Here is a 16,067-nt window from a genome sequence, read left to right as displayed (position 1 = left end):
TTCCTAAACACATTGTATGTTTTTGAATGGTTAAAATTCTTCAGATATAGCTATTCTCCGTCAGAAACCTTACACAGTCATATATGTCTCTCTTTTCAAAAAAACAATCCAGCTATATCTGAAGAATTTTAACCATTCAAAAACATACAATGTGTTTAGGAAATCCAGACACGTATGTACACACATATAAGAGTACCATATATGTGTCTCTCTCTATATAACTATTTGTAGACAATTGACCGGGTATACATGCACCCATTTGAACCTATAATGGAAGTGGGATACATAAGAGAAAAATAAAGCCGTTCACTAGTTAAAAGAGTGTTGATACATTAAACTTAAGAGCAAAACTAGAATCAGATTTTTTATATATGTCCATGTAATTTATTTAATTATCCAATGGAGGAATCGATTTTTTAAGGCTATCAGTTGAAAGTTGTTTCTGAACTTATAGTTTGATAGACATAAGTTAGTTTAAAGGGCCACTGTAAGTAAATATTTTCTATGCCTGTTACTAACTAACTACCCCAAATACGCTTTTTATCAATAGCATTTCATTAACATATCTCTACCGTATATCAGAAATCTTGTCTGCAAATTTAATTGTTTTCCAAACCCACTCCGTGGGTATCCTTTGCTCTGTACCAATCCGTTTACAATACCTAGGTTTCAAAATGGCGCTTTAAACACAAAGTTATTGGTTTAAATATTTTGAACATGCAGTGCTGAAAATAGTGGGCAGGATAACGTGACATCATCGGCGAATAAAAGATATAACTTTCAGAACGTTATGAAACTTCGTTTTGGAGAAAATATAGGTCAGTAGGTTTTAATTAATGTTTATTAACTTTAATATGTTAGTTGTTTAGCTTAAAAAATATAACAGAAAGTAATCCTTTAATTAAGTCATCTAAGAGTACTAAGGACTGACTCCATCTATATTACATGAGAGGTGAATTTAAAACCTCTTAGGAGAATTGTACAACCTACACAGAGAGAAATTTCTCACTATAAGCTGACATACTCAGCCAAGGATGTATAAATAATCTCTCATTCTAGATAAGATTTTCAGAAACAGATAAATATAAAGAAAAAGAGATGCGATATAAGTTCCAATACAATCATCTAAAATAAATATTGTCCACTTTAAGAAAAATAAAAATAAACTAGCACAAAAGATTTACAAGAGTTGACAAAGAAATTTGAGGCCCAATTGGAACAACCTCTGCAATATATCTCATCTCTCCTATTTTTATTTTTATGCACAAGAATTTTAGCAGGATAGAATAATGAAGTTCTGACCGTTAAATAAAAGTTTCATTTGCAATATATCCCATCTCTATTTTTGTGACAAGTTTCAGCGAGATATAACAATAATATCTGGCATTTTACCAAAAGGCTAATCTAGGCCAGTTAAAAAGGATAATCTATCCAAAACGATCCCTCTCCTTTGTTGGTAATCAGAAATATACTTAAAGAATTGCCTGGAAGTGTTATAGCTAATATAAGGAAATTTGAATAACCACAAATATTTGTTTTGAATGTTTTAAAACAAAATATAAATAAAACCTATTACAAGTCATATCCACTCCCTATTACCAATTTGGCCATACTAAAAGGCTGGATCTGCTTATCAGCAGGAATAAAGTATATACACACTCTACAAATTAAATTTGCATCGGATGTGTATATAATAATGCTACAAGCCAGTTAAACATCAACTATGTTAAACAAAAACTGTTTTTATGACAACGTAGCCGTTTTAGAATGTACACCTTTTTTGGCCAAGCCAAAAGGTCAGGTCTGTTTATATGCAGAAACGCTGTATATAAAAACTATTCACAAACCATTTACAATATTAACATATGCTATGTACATTTAAATTGTAACAAGTTATAAATAAGGCTGACACGCTAAGACTGTCACAAGTCGTTTACGAAGCTGTATATGTGAAAAACCATGTACCGATTAATACTTACATCTGCTGTGTACTTTTAGCTATTATAAGTCATTTGCAAAGCAATATTTACACCTATATATTTAATTATTTATGAACTAAACATAAAAAGCTTTCCATTGAGGATGAAGTAGCCATCCAATCAGACGGTGTATCCGATACACGCCTTTTTCTTGCCCAATCAGGAACATGCATTGAACCAAGCCTGTCAATACAATGAACCAATAAAAACCATCAAAAATCGGCAGAGACGACAATACACGTCTGTTTATGCTTATTACAAGCCAGAAATATACACTACATATTTCATATGGCAGTAGTGAAATAAGAATCGTCTTGACACACATAATGATTTTTATATATACATGCTTTATGCCACATATTATTTACTTAAAACCGGAACTACTAAACATTTACTTCCCGTATTACGCCACAGCTGTTTCAAACTAAGAGGGTATTTAAGACCGCATATTCTAACTGAAAACTAGTCTTGATAAAAGGTCACTGTGAGATCGAAACGCGTTGACTAGGTAAGGATAATTCTATTATTATACCCTTTGTAAGCAATCTACACTATTGTATATCTCTTCCTTTGGCAGAAGGATTATTCAACAATACTGATTGAAATTTACATCTTATCGTCCAAACAACATTCACCTACTGAACATGGGAGCCGTTACTGATATATAAACATTGAAGTTGGGGCACTAAAGGACTATTTTATCATTTGATTTTAAGCCAACCTCTCCTTTTTCATTGTTTTGAAATACACCTTTTTTCGTTTGGGAATACTCTTTTTTTTTTTTTTTTTTTTATGAACTAACTCAAGTGCATTAGACCTTTTCATTTAAAGGCACAACCATCACTATTTTCCTTTTTGGTTCAAGTTTTGTTTTTTCAGTTATTGCGTCTCTGATTAGATAGCGCACACAGCCATCTTTCATCCCACATTGATTTATTATTAACACACATTTTTCCACATTTGATTTATTATTAACACACATTTTTCCCCATTCGTTTTATATACTCATCAGCAACACATTGTTACTTTTATTTATTTTGGATCACCACTGTTGATTTATTATTTATTATTTTTTACGTCACTATTATTTGTCACTGCGTTACACAAATTTGAATCCACGTATACACTAGTGCAAGATCGCAGCCATCATTTAATTGACACATAACAAAGCACACTTAGTGAGCACAGTTGGTATTATCTCAGCTGTTCTGATATATGTGGGTACAACTTACTGAATTCTATTATTCCCAATATCAGCTTGTGGATTGAATTATTGAAATATAGTATTGGAACATTGCTGAGCATCACCTTATAAAACAAGATCGTCTATTTTTATCTATTTTTTATCGTTTTTACTCTTTTATATCATCTTTTGTATTTTAATTACCTTGTAAAATCTATTGTATGAACCGTGTTTTATATGTAACATTGTTAACCACATGGATTCATGATATATGTACTGTTTTAAATTTGTCATCCAATAAATTGTTATTTTAATAATAAGTATTGTAACAAGTGGCTCTTTATACATAGTCCCACTCAGACCAAGCCTCCTTTGTGGTGGCGCTTTGGTACATTTCTGATTACCTATGTAATTACCTTTATATAAGCCTCTGCAGACTGCTCCTTACCTCAGTTATATTAATATACTTTTTACCTCTGTGATTACCTTGTATCTAAGCCTCTGCAGACTGCTCCTTACCTCAGTTATATTAATATACTTTTTACCTCTGTGATTACCTTGTATCTAAGCCTCTGCAGAATGCCCCTTATCTCAGTTATATTAATATACTTTTTACCTCTGTGATTACCTTGTATCTAAGCCTCTGCAAAATGCCCCTTATTTCAGTTATATTAATAAACTTTTTACCTCTGTGATTATCTTGTATCTAAGCCTCTGCAGACTGCCCCTTATCTCAGTTATATTAATATACTTTTTACCTCTGTGATTACCTTGTATCTAAGCCTCTGCAGACTGCCCCTTATCTCAGTCATATTAATACAATTTTTACCTCTGTGATTACCTTGTATCTAAGCCTCTGCAGACTGCCCCCTTATCTCAGTTATATTAATATACTTTTTACCTCTGTGATTACCTTGTATCTAAGCCTCTGCAGACTGCTCCTTATCTCAGTTATATTAATATACTTTTTACCTCTGTGATTATATTGTAGCTAACACTCTGCAGACTGCTCCTTATCTCAGTTATATTAATATACTTTTTACCTCTGATTACCTTGTATCTAAGAACCTTCTTCCAGCCCCCTGATCACATGACTGTTTATTATCTATTGTATTGCATTTAGAACTTTGTTGGGCTAAATCTTAAATAACTCCCTGTGCCTGTACACAGTGTTATCTATATGGCCCACGTGTACTTTCTGTCTCTGTGTTGAAAAGGAATTTAAAAAGCCTGCGATAAGAGGCGGCCTTCAAGGGCTTAGAAATTAGCATATGAGTCTGCCTAGGTTTAGTTTCAACTAAGAATACCAAGAGAAAAAAGCAAATTTGATGATAAAAGTAAATTGGAAAGTTGATTAAAATTACAAGTCCTATCTGAATAATAAAAGTTTAATTTTGACTAGACTGTCCCTTTAAGATTTGCTGGGGTGTCTGCCTCCTCCTGGTGGCCAGTAGTTGAATCGTGGACGCTCCATGCCATTAGAAAGAAAATGATAATAGGAGTCAATTAGAAAGTTGCTGTTCTATCTGAATCATGAAAGAAAAACATTGGGTTTCATGTCCCTTTAAGTGCCGTTATTTCACACACATCTGATTATATAGTAATAATACACAACATGTGAGTATTTTATTATAGTAATTGGTCTGTGTTAAGGTCTATCATTTATATCATTATTACTTTATCTGAGTTTTCAAATAAACGCTGAGGAAAACATAAAAAGCAGCTTCTGCCCTAGATCTGTTACCTGAAGAGACATCTGATGGGGTCTGCACTGGCTGAACGTTCTGTACAAGTTCTGCATGTGCTGCTGTTTCTAGATTCTCATCATTGTCACCTGTTAGTTCTAATAGAGAACAGAATCAGTTTATTTTGTTGCACCTTAAAAATGTAATCAATTAACAAGAACAAAGCATCTTGCTTTTTGCATAGAAAATATTTGCATCTATATAATTGGTGTAACATTAATCTCTCTTAACCCTTTAAATGTGTTTTCTTTCATGTAATTGGCAAGAGTCCATGAGCTAGTGATGTATGGGATATACAATCCTACCAGGAGGGGCAAAGTTTCCCAAACCTCAAAATGCCTATAAATTCACCCCTCACCACACCCACAATTCAGTTTTACAAACTTTGCCTCCTATGGAGGTGGTGAAGTAAGTTTGTGCTAAGATTTCTACGTTGATATGCGATTCTCAGCATTTTGAAGCCCGATTCCTCTCAGAGTACAGTGAATGTCAGAGGGATGTGAAGGGAGTATCACCTACTGAATGCAATGGTTTTCCTCACGGGGAGATCTATTTCATAGGTTCTCTGTTATCGGTCGTAGAGATTCATCTCCTACCTCCCTTTTCAGATCGACAATATACTCTCATATTCCATTACCTCTACTGATAACCGTTTCAGTAGTGGTTTGGCTATCTGCTATATGTGGATGTTTTTTTTTTTTTGGTAAGTATGTTTTCATTACTTAAGACACTCTCAGCTATGGTTTTGCCCTTTATGCATTAATATAAAGTTCTAAATATATGTATTGTACTTATATTTGCCATGAGTCAGATTTATGTATATTTCCTTTTGCAGACTGTCAGTTTCATATTTGGGAAAAGCATATTTAGGAAAATATTTTTTCTTACCTGGGGTATAGTCTTTTTTCTATTGACTGTTTTCTTTTTAAATTTCACGGGCAAAATTAGGCTCGCGAGGGCACAAAATGCCGAAGTTTATTGCGTCATTCTTGACGCAAGAATTTTTTTTGGTGTGAAGTTACGTCCGATGATGCAAATTCGTCATTTCCGGCATTTTAGTTGACGCTAAGTTCCTTGCTCAAGGTTGCGTCAATGACGCGAGTGTCATTTCCGGATGTTGTTAGTGCCAAAAAAATTTCAGTTACGTTGTGCGTCATACTTGGCGCCAAATAATTTCATTATTTAAAACCCCATTCCTATGTGCCTCTTGCCTTTTTCTATGTTAGAGGGCTATGCGGTTTGCATTTTTTTTCCCATTCCTGAAACTGCCATATAAGGAAATTGATAATTTTGCTTTATATATTGTTTTTTCTCTTACATTTGCAAGATGTCTCAATCTAATCCTGTCTCAGAAACCACTGTTGGAACCCTGCTGCCTGATAACAGTTCTACCAAAACTAAGTGCATTTGTTGTAAAATTTGTGGCGATTATATCTCCAGCTGTGGTATGTAATAGTTGTCATGATAAGCTTTTACATGCAGACAATGTGTCCATCAGTAATAGTACTATGCCTGTTGTTCCTTCAACATCCAATGTACAAGATATACCTTTGAATATAAAATATATTATTACAAATGCGATTCAGAAGGCTTTGTCTGCCATTCCGCCTTCTAATAAACGTAAAAGGTCTTTTAAAACTTCTCATAAAGTTGATGAAATTTCTAATGACCGACAACATACTGAATTATCCTCATCTGACGAGGATCTATCTGATTCAGAAGATTCTTCCTCAGATATTGACACTGACAAATCTACTTACTTATTTAAAATGGAGTATATTCGTTCCTTGTTAAAAGAAGTGTTGATTAAATTGGATATTGAGGAAACTAGGCCTCTTGATTTTAAAACTAGTAAACGTTTAAATTATGTTTATAAACCTCCTGTGGTTAACTCCAGAGGTTTTTCCAGTTCCTGATGCTATTTCTGATATGATTTTTAAGGAATGGAATAGGCCTGGTACTTCTTTTATTCCTTCTTTAAGATTTAAAAAATCGTATCCTTTGCCAGCAGTTAGATTGGAGTTTTGGGAAAAGATCCACAAAGTTGATGGGGCTATTTCTACTCTTGCTAAACGTACTACTATTCCTATGGAAGATAGTACTTCTTTTAAAGACCCTTTAGATAGGAAACTTGAACCTTCTCTAAAGAAAGCTTATTTATATTCTGGTCATCTCCTCAGGCCTGCCATTTCTATGGCTGATGTTGCAGCTGCATCAACTTTTTGGTTGGAAAGTTTAGCGCAACAGGAAATGGATCCCGATTTGTCTAGCATTGTTCGCTTGCTTCAACATGCTAATCATTTTATTTGTGATGCCATTTTTTATATCATCAACACATAGAAATGACAGAAAAATACAATGTGGACCATTAATTCATAAATAACAATGAAGGGTTAAATGTGAGAGCTGCAATCCGGGCCGTTACTCATGCAACAGGCAGCTGGTGATAGTATTGTAGCAAATGATGTTAGCTGTTGCTGCAATAATGCTGGGGTCAATTTTCAGTAGAGCAGACTTAATAAAGCTACCTTTCAGGGTAAAACACTGTCCAAACATGTGCACAAAGAAAGCATTCACATAATCTGCAAGCCAAAGTTCCTGCTTGTCAAAATTAACAGTGTTGCACTTTACCGTAGTTTCCCAGTAGCTGTGATCCGGATCGTCCGTTCGTCTGTGTTGAAACCGCCGTGCGCTGCTCTCCCTTCTGGGCACACCAACACAGGACAGCCTCCTCTCTTCTCCTCTTACCAGCTAACAAGCGGCGATAGCAGCAAACTTTCAGCAGCGTTCAGCCTCTGTGACTCTATCACTTACGCTGCATAACCCGGAAGCTCCTCCCTCTAGTCTCTGGTTTAAAGGTATCAGCTGTCCAGTTCCAGTATAGGAGCCGTTCACACATAGAAATGAATGGAGTCCCAGTACTCCACAATAATATAGAAAAAAAAAAAAAGCCGCAGTGTGTTCAATATGCTCCTCGATATAGACACCAGTGCAGAGATAAGACTTAAAAAGTAGAAAACTTTATTGGGTATAATTCCATAAAACAAAGAAGTGTTCCTCTTGAGTTAAAAATGTGGTACAAAAAGAGTTTGACCGGTTTCGGTCTCTGGGACCGTAGTCATAAACCTAAAAACTGACTGCCAATGCAAGGCTTATAAACAGACTGGTCTTCTCCTATTGGAGAATCCAGTTACTCCCACATATTAACTCTTTGCTTACTCCTATCAATGTATTGCAGACACAATAACGAAGTTAATTAAAACTGTGATGAAAATAGACATGGAATTCATACATTTAAATATGACTAACACAATATACCTAATACAATGGATCCAATATTAAGTTACCCATTATTAGGGAAATATGAATCAACTTTTACATAGATGTTAAAAACCTGATGTGAGGCCATATAAAGGTATATATATATAAACCCACATCAAATTATTCAAACCAATGTGCCCTTTCATAAAATAAACTGTCTCAATCTGTGAGTGATTAAATTATCCCTTAAGTGGGTATATGACATTGAAAGTCATATCAAAATTTAATCAATTCACTATTGTACCTGACATATTGAAATATACTGAAGTATCAGGTTGGATTTATTACGTTCTTGTACTCTTGTACCCTATCGGCCACATGGAGAGAATCCCATGTGAAGGTGCTACACATGACATACTTTACACCAGAAAAGGGTGCCAGATGTGGGAAAACGAATTTTATCATCTGTCCGAAGTGCTCGCTCTCCTCTGCGGGCCTTCTGCACATGTTATGGACCTGCCCAAAAATCAGGAACGTTTGGTTTAAAGTTCAATTTTGGCTTTGCAAAATCTTAAAGCTCCCCTCGTTAAATCTGTTAGATATAAACGTAGTCTTTCTTTTTCCTAAGTCAGAAGATAAGCAGCTCAATACTAAACTGATCAATATAACTATACTGGCAGTTAGATATCTTATTTTTAAAAAATGGAAAAATGCGCTCGGTCCCCGGCATTTCAGATATTAAAAATTGTTTAAAGAAGCAATGTATCCTTGAACAATATAATGTTAGGATTGATAATCATGAGGATATTACCAGGTTTTTTTCCAAATGGTCAGCATTTATTAAAGTATTTCCCACTTTTTATTATTCTTTTTTTTTTTTTTTTTTTTTTTTTTTGTTTGTTTGTGGTTTTGGGTCGTTTGTTTGCTGTGTATTGTTAAGTGTTGTCTTGTGGTGTCTTGGTTTTGGGGGTTTTGTGCTGTCTGTCGGTTTTGTTTGGTTTTATTCACACAAAAAAAATCCAACAAGCTATAGATTGTAAATACAGAGTAGTTTTCTCTACTTCCTGGGTATCGTTTAGTTATGATGGGACATATTGGTATTGTTCTAGAAATCTGTAACCAGAAGTTAGAGCTGAGTATTATTTACATGAAGATGTTTTGTATAATGGCTATGTCCAGGGCATGGGCTAAAAGCTTTGTTTTCTTTGTCTTGTTTTATCTTGTTATACTTTTTTTTTCTTTTTTTCTGTATTGTCATCTGCTAGTTTACTCTGTTGGATATAAATAAAGATTTAAAAAAAAAAAAAAAAAAAAAAAAAAGAGTGCCAACTTTCAAAATGGTGACTATAAGGACTATTCTGCCTTTTGTTCAGCAAGGGCATTATATGTCCACAATAGACTTACAGGATGCTTATCTTCATATTCCGATTCATCCAGACCATTATCAGTTTCTGAGATTCTCTTTTCTATACAGGCATTACCAATTTGTTGCTCTTCCGTTTGGCCTAGCAACAGCTCCAAGAATCTTTTCAAAGGTTCTCAGTGCCCAACTCTCTGTAATCAGAGAACGGGGTATTGCGGCATTTCCTTATTTGGACGATATCTTGGTACTAGCTCAGTCTTTACATTCTGCAGAATCTCACACAAATCAACTAGTGTCGTTTCTTCAAAGACATGGTTGGAGGATCAATTTACCAAAAAGTTCTTTGATTCCTCAGACAAGGGTCACCTATTTAGGTTTCCAGGTAGATTCAGTGTCCATGACTCTGTCTCTAACAGACAAGAGACAATTAAAATTGGTTTCAGCTTGTCAGAACCTTCAGTCTCAGCCATTCCCTTCAGTGGCTATGTGCATGGAAGTTTTAGGTCTCATGACTGCAGCATCGGACGCGATCCCCTTTGCTCTTTTTCATATGAGACCTCTCCAGCTTTGTATGCTGAGCCAATGGTGCAGGGATTATACAAAGATATAACAATTAATATCCTTAAATCCCAATGTTCGACTCTCTCTGACTTGGTGGTTAGTTCACCATTGTATAGTTCAAGAGGCCTCTTGTGTTCGTCCAACCTGGACTGTGATCACAACAGATGCAAGTCTTTCAGGTTGGGGAGCTTTCTGGGGATCTCTGACAGCACAAGGGGTTTGGAAACCTCAAGAGGCGAGGTTACCAATCAATATTTTAGATCTCCGTGCTATCTTCAGGGCTCTTCAGGTGTGGCCTCTGTTGAAGAGAGAACCGTTCATTTGTTTTCAGACAGACAATATCACAACTGTGGCATATGTCAATCATCAGGGTGGGACTCGCAGTCCCTAAGCCATGAAAGAAGTATCTTGGATACTTGCTTGGGCAGAATCCAGCTCCTCTCTAATTTCTCCGGTTCATATCCCAGGTATAGACAATTGGGAAGCGGATTATCTCAGCCGTCAGACTTTACATCCGGGGGAGTGGTCGCTCCATCCAGATGTGTTTTCTCAGATTGTTGAGATGTGGGGTCTTCTAGAAATAGATCTGATGGCTTCCCATCTAAACAAGAAACTTCCCAGGTACCTGTCCATGTCCAGGGATCCTCAGGCGGAAGCAGTGGATGCGTTAGCAGTTCCTTGGTGTTACCAACCTGCTTATATATTCCCGCCTCTAGTTCTTCTTCCAAAAGTGATTTCCAAAATAATCATGGAACAATCGCTTGTGTTGCTGGTAGCTCCAGCATGGCATCACAGGTTTTGGTATGCGGATCTTGTTCGGATGTCCAGCTGCCAACCTTGGCCACTTCCATTAAGGCTAGACCTTCTGTCTCAAGGTCCGTTTTTCCATCAGGATCTCAAATCATTAAATTTGAAGGTATGGAAATTGAACGCCTAGTGCTTAGTCATAGAGGTTTCTCTGACTCAGTGATTAATACTATGTTACAGGCTCGTAAATCTGTTTCTAGGAAGATTTATTATCGAGTTTGGAAGACTTATATTTCATGGTGTTCTTCTCATAAATTCTCCTGGCATTCTTTTAGAGTTCCTAGAATTTTACAGTTTCTTCAGGATGGTTTGGATAAAGGTTTGTCTGCAAGTTCCTTAAAGGGATAAATCTCTGCTCTTTCCGTTTTATTTCACAGAAAGATTGCCAAGCTTTCTGATATTCACTGTTTTGTACAGGCTTTGGTCCATATCAAGCCTGTCATTAAATCAATCTCTTCCTTGGAGTCTTAATTTGGTTTTGAAGGCCTTACAGGCTCCTCCTTTTGAGCCTATGCATTCTTTGGAAATTAAACTACTTTCTTGGAAAGTGTTGTTCCTTGTGGCCATCTCTTCTGCTAGAGCAGTAATTCAGAAACTCTTCTTTCTTGTGAATCTCCTTTTCTGATTTTCCATCAGGATAAGGCAGTTTTGCGGACTTAATTTAAATTCTTACCTAAGGTTGTGAATTCTAACAACATTAATAGAGAAATTGTTGTCCCTTCTTTGTGTCCTAATCCTAAGAATTCTTTGGAGAAATCCTTGCATTCTTTGGATGTGGCAAGAGCTTTGTAATATTATGTTGAAGCTACTAAAGATTTCAGAAAGACTTCTAGTCTATGTGTTATCCTTTCTGGTTCTAGGAAAGGTCAGAAGGCTTCTGCCATTTCCTTGGCATCTTGGTTAAAGGTTTTGATTCATCAGGTTTATTTGGAGTCGGGTCAGGCCCCGCCTAAGAGAATTACAGCTCATTCTACTAGATCAGTCTCCACGTCGTGGACTTTTAAAAATGAAGCTTCGGTTGATCAGATTTGAAAAGCAGCAACTTGGTCTTCTTTGCATACATTTACTAAATTCTACCGTTTTGATGGATTTGCTTCTTCAGAAGCAGGTTTTGGTAGAGAAGTTCTTCAGGCAGCTGTTTCAGTTTGATTCCTCTGCTTATGTTTTAAGTTTTTTTTCTTTTTTTTTATGAGAAAACGTATTTTTTTGGTTGTGGATTTAATTTTCTCAGCGGAAAATGGCTGTTATTATTTTATCCCTTCCTCTCTAGTGACTCTTGTGTGGAGTTCCACATCTTGGGTATTTTTATCCCATACGTCACTAGCTCATGGACTCTTGCCAATTACATGAAAGAAAACATAATTTATGTAAGAACTTACCTGATAAATTAATTTCTTTCATATTGGCAAGAGTCCATGAGGCCCACCCTTTTTTGGTGGTTATGATTTTTTTTGTATAAAGCACATTTATTTCCAAATTCCTTTGTTGATGCTTTTTACTCCTTACTTTTTCACCCCACTACTTGGCTATTCGTTAAACTGAATTGTGGGTGTGGTGAGGGATGTATTTATAGGCATTTTGGAAGTTTAGGAAACTTTGCCCCTCCTGGTAGGATTGTATATCCCATACGTCACTAGCTCATGGACTCTTGCCAATATGAAAGAAATTAATTTATCAGGTAAGTTCTTACATAAATTATGTTTTTTTTATTTTTGTTATGTATAAAACTAGCTTATAATCAGACAGCTCATTAGATCACACATGACGGATTCACTGTAAATTTATTCTCACGATAGTAGTGTCTACATTTCCTGAGTGAGAGATTTATTACTACACTGCGTTACCTGAGTGAGATATTTATTACTACACAGCATTACCTGAGTGAGATATTTATTACTACACAGCGTTACCCGAGTGAGATATTTATTACTACACAGCATTACCTGAGTGAGATATTTATTACTACACAGCGTTACCCGAGTGAGATATTTATTACTACACAGCATTACCTGAGTGAGATATTTATTACTACACAGCGCTACCTGAGTGAGATATTACTAAACAGCGTTACCTAAGTGAGATATTTATTACTACACAGCGTTACCTGAGTGAGATATTTATTACTACACAGCGTTACCTGAGTGAGATATTTATTACTACACAGCGTTACCTGAGTGAGATATTTATTACTACAAAGCATTACCTGAGCTCTCATTTCCTGGGATCTCCATAGTCCTTGGTACTTGGTGAGTCTCCATCATGACGTCTTTGTAAAGATCCTTGTGCCCCTCTATATACTCCCACTCCTCCATAGAGAAATACACGGCAACGTCATCACACTTTATAGGCACCTGAAACACACACAACTCATTCAGCGCTGACACAGGGACTGGTTCTGTCACACACTTAATAGGCACCTGAAACACAAACACACAACTCATTCAGTGCTGACACAGGGACTGGTTCTGTCACACACTTTATAGGCACCTGAAACACACACACACACAACTCATTCAGTGCTTATACAGGAACTGGTTCTGTCACACACTTTATAGGCACCTGAAACACACACACACAACTCATTCAGCACTGACACAGCGAGTGGTTCTGTCACACACTTTATAGGCACCTGAAACACACACAACTCATTCAGTGCTGACACAGGGACTGGTTCTGTCACACACATTATAGGCACCTGAAACACACACAACTCATTCAGCGCTGACACAGAGACTGGTTCTGTCACACATTTTATAGGCACCTGAAACACACACACACACAACTCATTCAGCACTGACACAGCGAGTGGTTCTGTCACACACTTTATAGGCACCTGAAACACACACACACACACAACTCATTCAGTGCTGACACAGGGACTGCTTCTGTCACACACTTTATAGGCACCTGAAACACACACACACACACACAACTCATTCAGTGCTTATACAGGAACTGGTTCTGTCACACACTTTATAGGCACCTGAAACACACACACACACAAACACACAACTCATTCAGTGCTGACACAGGGACTGGTTCTGTCACACACTTTATAGGCACCTGAAACACACACACACACACAACTCATTCAGTGCTTATACAGGAACTGGTTCTGTCACACACTTTATAGTCACCTAAAACACACACAACTCATTCAGCGCTGACACAGCGAGTGGTTCTGTCACACACTTTATAGGCACCTGAAACACACACACAACTCATTCAGTGCTGACACAGGGACTGCTTCTGTCACACACTTTATAGGCACCTGAAACACACACACACACACACAACTCATTCAGCGCTGACTGTCAGGGTTTTTTCCTGACTTGTTTGCCATGTGCTGCTGGCAGCCATTTTACTCACCTCTCTTGCTGACTTTGGTGCATTCTGGGAGATGCTGCTCACTTCCTGTACTTCCTTTTATGGTCAGACTGGTTTACATCATCCATGTGAGACAGGATGCAGTCTCAGAATTGTGATGTCATCACTTATTATTTAAAGGGCCTTTGATCAGTATGCTTTGCCCTTGCGTTGTCTCAAACCTGTTTGTGAGAGCTCCTGTGTATTACCTGGCTGTCTGACGTCCCTCCTGGTTCCTGATCCCTGGCTTGTTCCTGACAATGCTGTTCTCCTTGTTCCTGATTCCGGCTCGTCTGACTACTCGCTTTGGCTCCTGACTCGGCTTGTCTGACTACCAGCTCTAGTTTTGACTCCTGGCTTGTTATTTGACTTGTGGACTTTTTATTATTTTTTGCTATTAATAAAGGTGTGATTATTTTTGCACTTCTCATCTCAGTCTGATTCCTGGCACCCTGACATTACGCAAGGGCCATGAATCCTGATGGTGCTAATAATCCACCTTTACCTGTCATAATTTCCAGGATGGATGAACAGGATCACCGCTTGGATCAATTTGCACTAGCCCTGCAAACCCTGCTGACTCGCACTGCACATTTGGACCAAAGTGTCCCGCAAGTTATGGCTGCTCCTGTTTCCACTAATGCACCTAGTCCTACCAGGAGCTTGTCTGGTTCTGCACCTCTACCTCAGCGATATGGAGGCGATCCTAATCAGTGCAGAGGGTTTTTGAACCAGGTGGGCATTTACTTTGAGATGTTACCTCAGGCGTTTCTCTCTGACAGAGCTAAGGTGGGATTTCTCATCTCGTTACTCTCTGAAACAGCTCTTGCCTGGGCTAATCCCTTGTGGGAGACTAATAAACCTGTGATTTCAAATTACCCTGACTTTGTGGCCTCCTTTCGAAGGGTATTTGATGTTCCAGCTCGCTCCTCCGCTGCTGCTAAACGACTCATGTCCATTCAGCAAGGTACAAGATCTGTTGCTCAGTATGCCATTGAGTTCCGTACGCTTGCAGCAGAGGTAGGCTGGAACAATGAAGCCCTTGTTGCCGCCTTCTTTTATAAGCTCTCTGATGCGATTAAAGACGAAGTTGCTACCAGAGATTTACCAGAAGATCTTGAGGCATTGGTGTCTTTTTTGATCCTAATTGACATCAGACTAAGTGAGAGGCCTTCTTTCAAGGAGCGCTTGCGGAAGCCTCCTGTACTGTTGTCTCCTACGTGTTCATTCCCACCCATGCCTCCCTCTCCTCCCATGCCTCCTGGTCCCGAGTCACCAGGTACTGCTGAGCCAATGCAGTTGGGATTCACACATCTCTCCGCGGCGGAGAGGGCCTTTAGGAGGAGGGAGGGGCTCTGCCTTTATTGTGGGTTACAGGGCCACCTTTTGAAGTCTTGTCCTACACGGCAGGGAAACGCTCACACCTAAGGTCCTGTCGGGGGCAGACCTTAGGTGGTTTATCCTTGTCCCCGGAACCGCTAAAGGAGAAACCTTTGGTCACGGTTGTCCTTTCCTGGGTGGACTCCTCCATAGTCACCCAGGCTCTTGTTGACTCCGGTGCTGCGGGCTATTTCATTGGCAGTGCTTTTGTATCGAAGCACTCTATTCCTGTTTTGCCTCGGTCCGTTCTGCTTGCTATTGAGGCCATTGATGGCAGGCCCCTTCAGCCCGCACTCGTTACTCACGAAACCGCTCCGTTGTCCATGGCTGTTGGGGCTCTCCATTTTGAAACCCTCCAGTTCCAGGTGATAAACTCTCCGCATTTTCCGGTTGTTCTGGGTTATCCCTGGCTCCAAAAGCAC

At 38.0% G+C, this 16,067-nt stretch overlaps 1 protein-coding gene across 1 annotated transcript in view; it reads right to left on the bottom strand.

The window, feature by feature from the left end:
- LOC128666696 (oocyte zinc finger protein XlCOF8.4-like) overlaps positions 1–16,067 on the bottom strand; it is a 132,239-nt gene that overhangs the window by 86,514 nt on the left and 29,658 nt on the right. The window contains exons 4-5 of the mRNA XM_053721436.1: positions 13,103–13,250; positions 4,907–5,005 (exon numbers count right to left, since the gene is read on the bottom strand). Coding sequence (XP_053577411.1) covers positions 4,907–5,005; positions 13,103–13,250 — 247 coding nt within the window. The remainder of the gene's footprint in view (positions 1–4,906; positions 5,006–13,102; positions 13,251–16,067) is intronic.

The sequence above is a fragment of the Bombina bombina genome, chromosome 7, assembly GCF_027579735.1.
Source record: "Bombina bombina isolate aBomBom1 chromosome 7, aBomBom1.pri, whole genome shotgun sequence".
NCBI classification, from domain to species: Eukaryota; Metazoa; Chordata; class Amphibia; order Anura; family Bombinatoridae; genus Bombina; species Bombina bombina.
The sequence above is the reverse complement of the archived record's forward strand: the minus strand, read 5'-3'. Positions and strand labels throughout refer to the sequence as shown.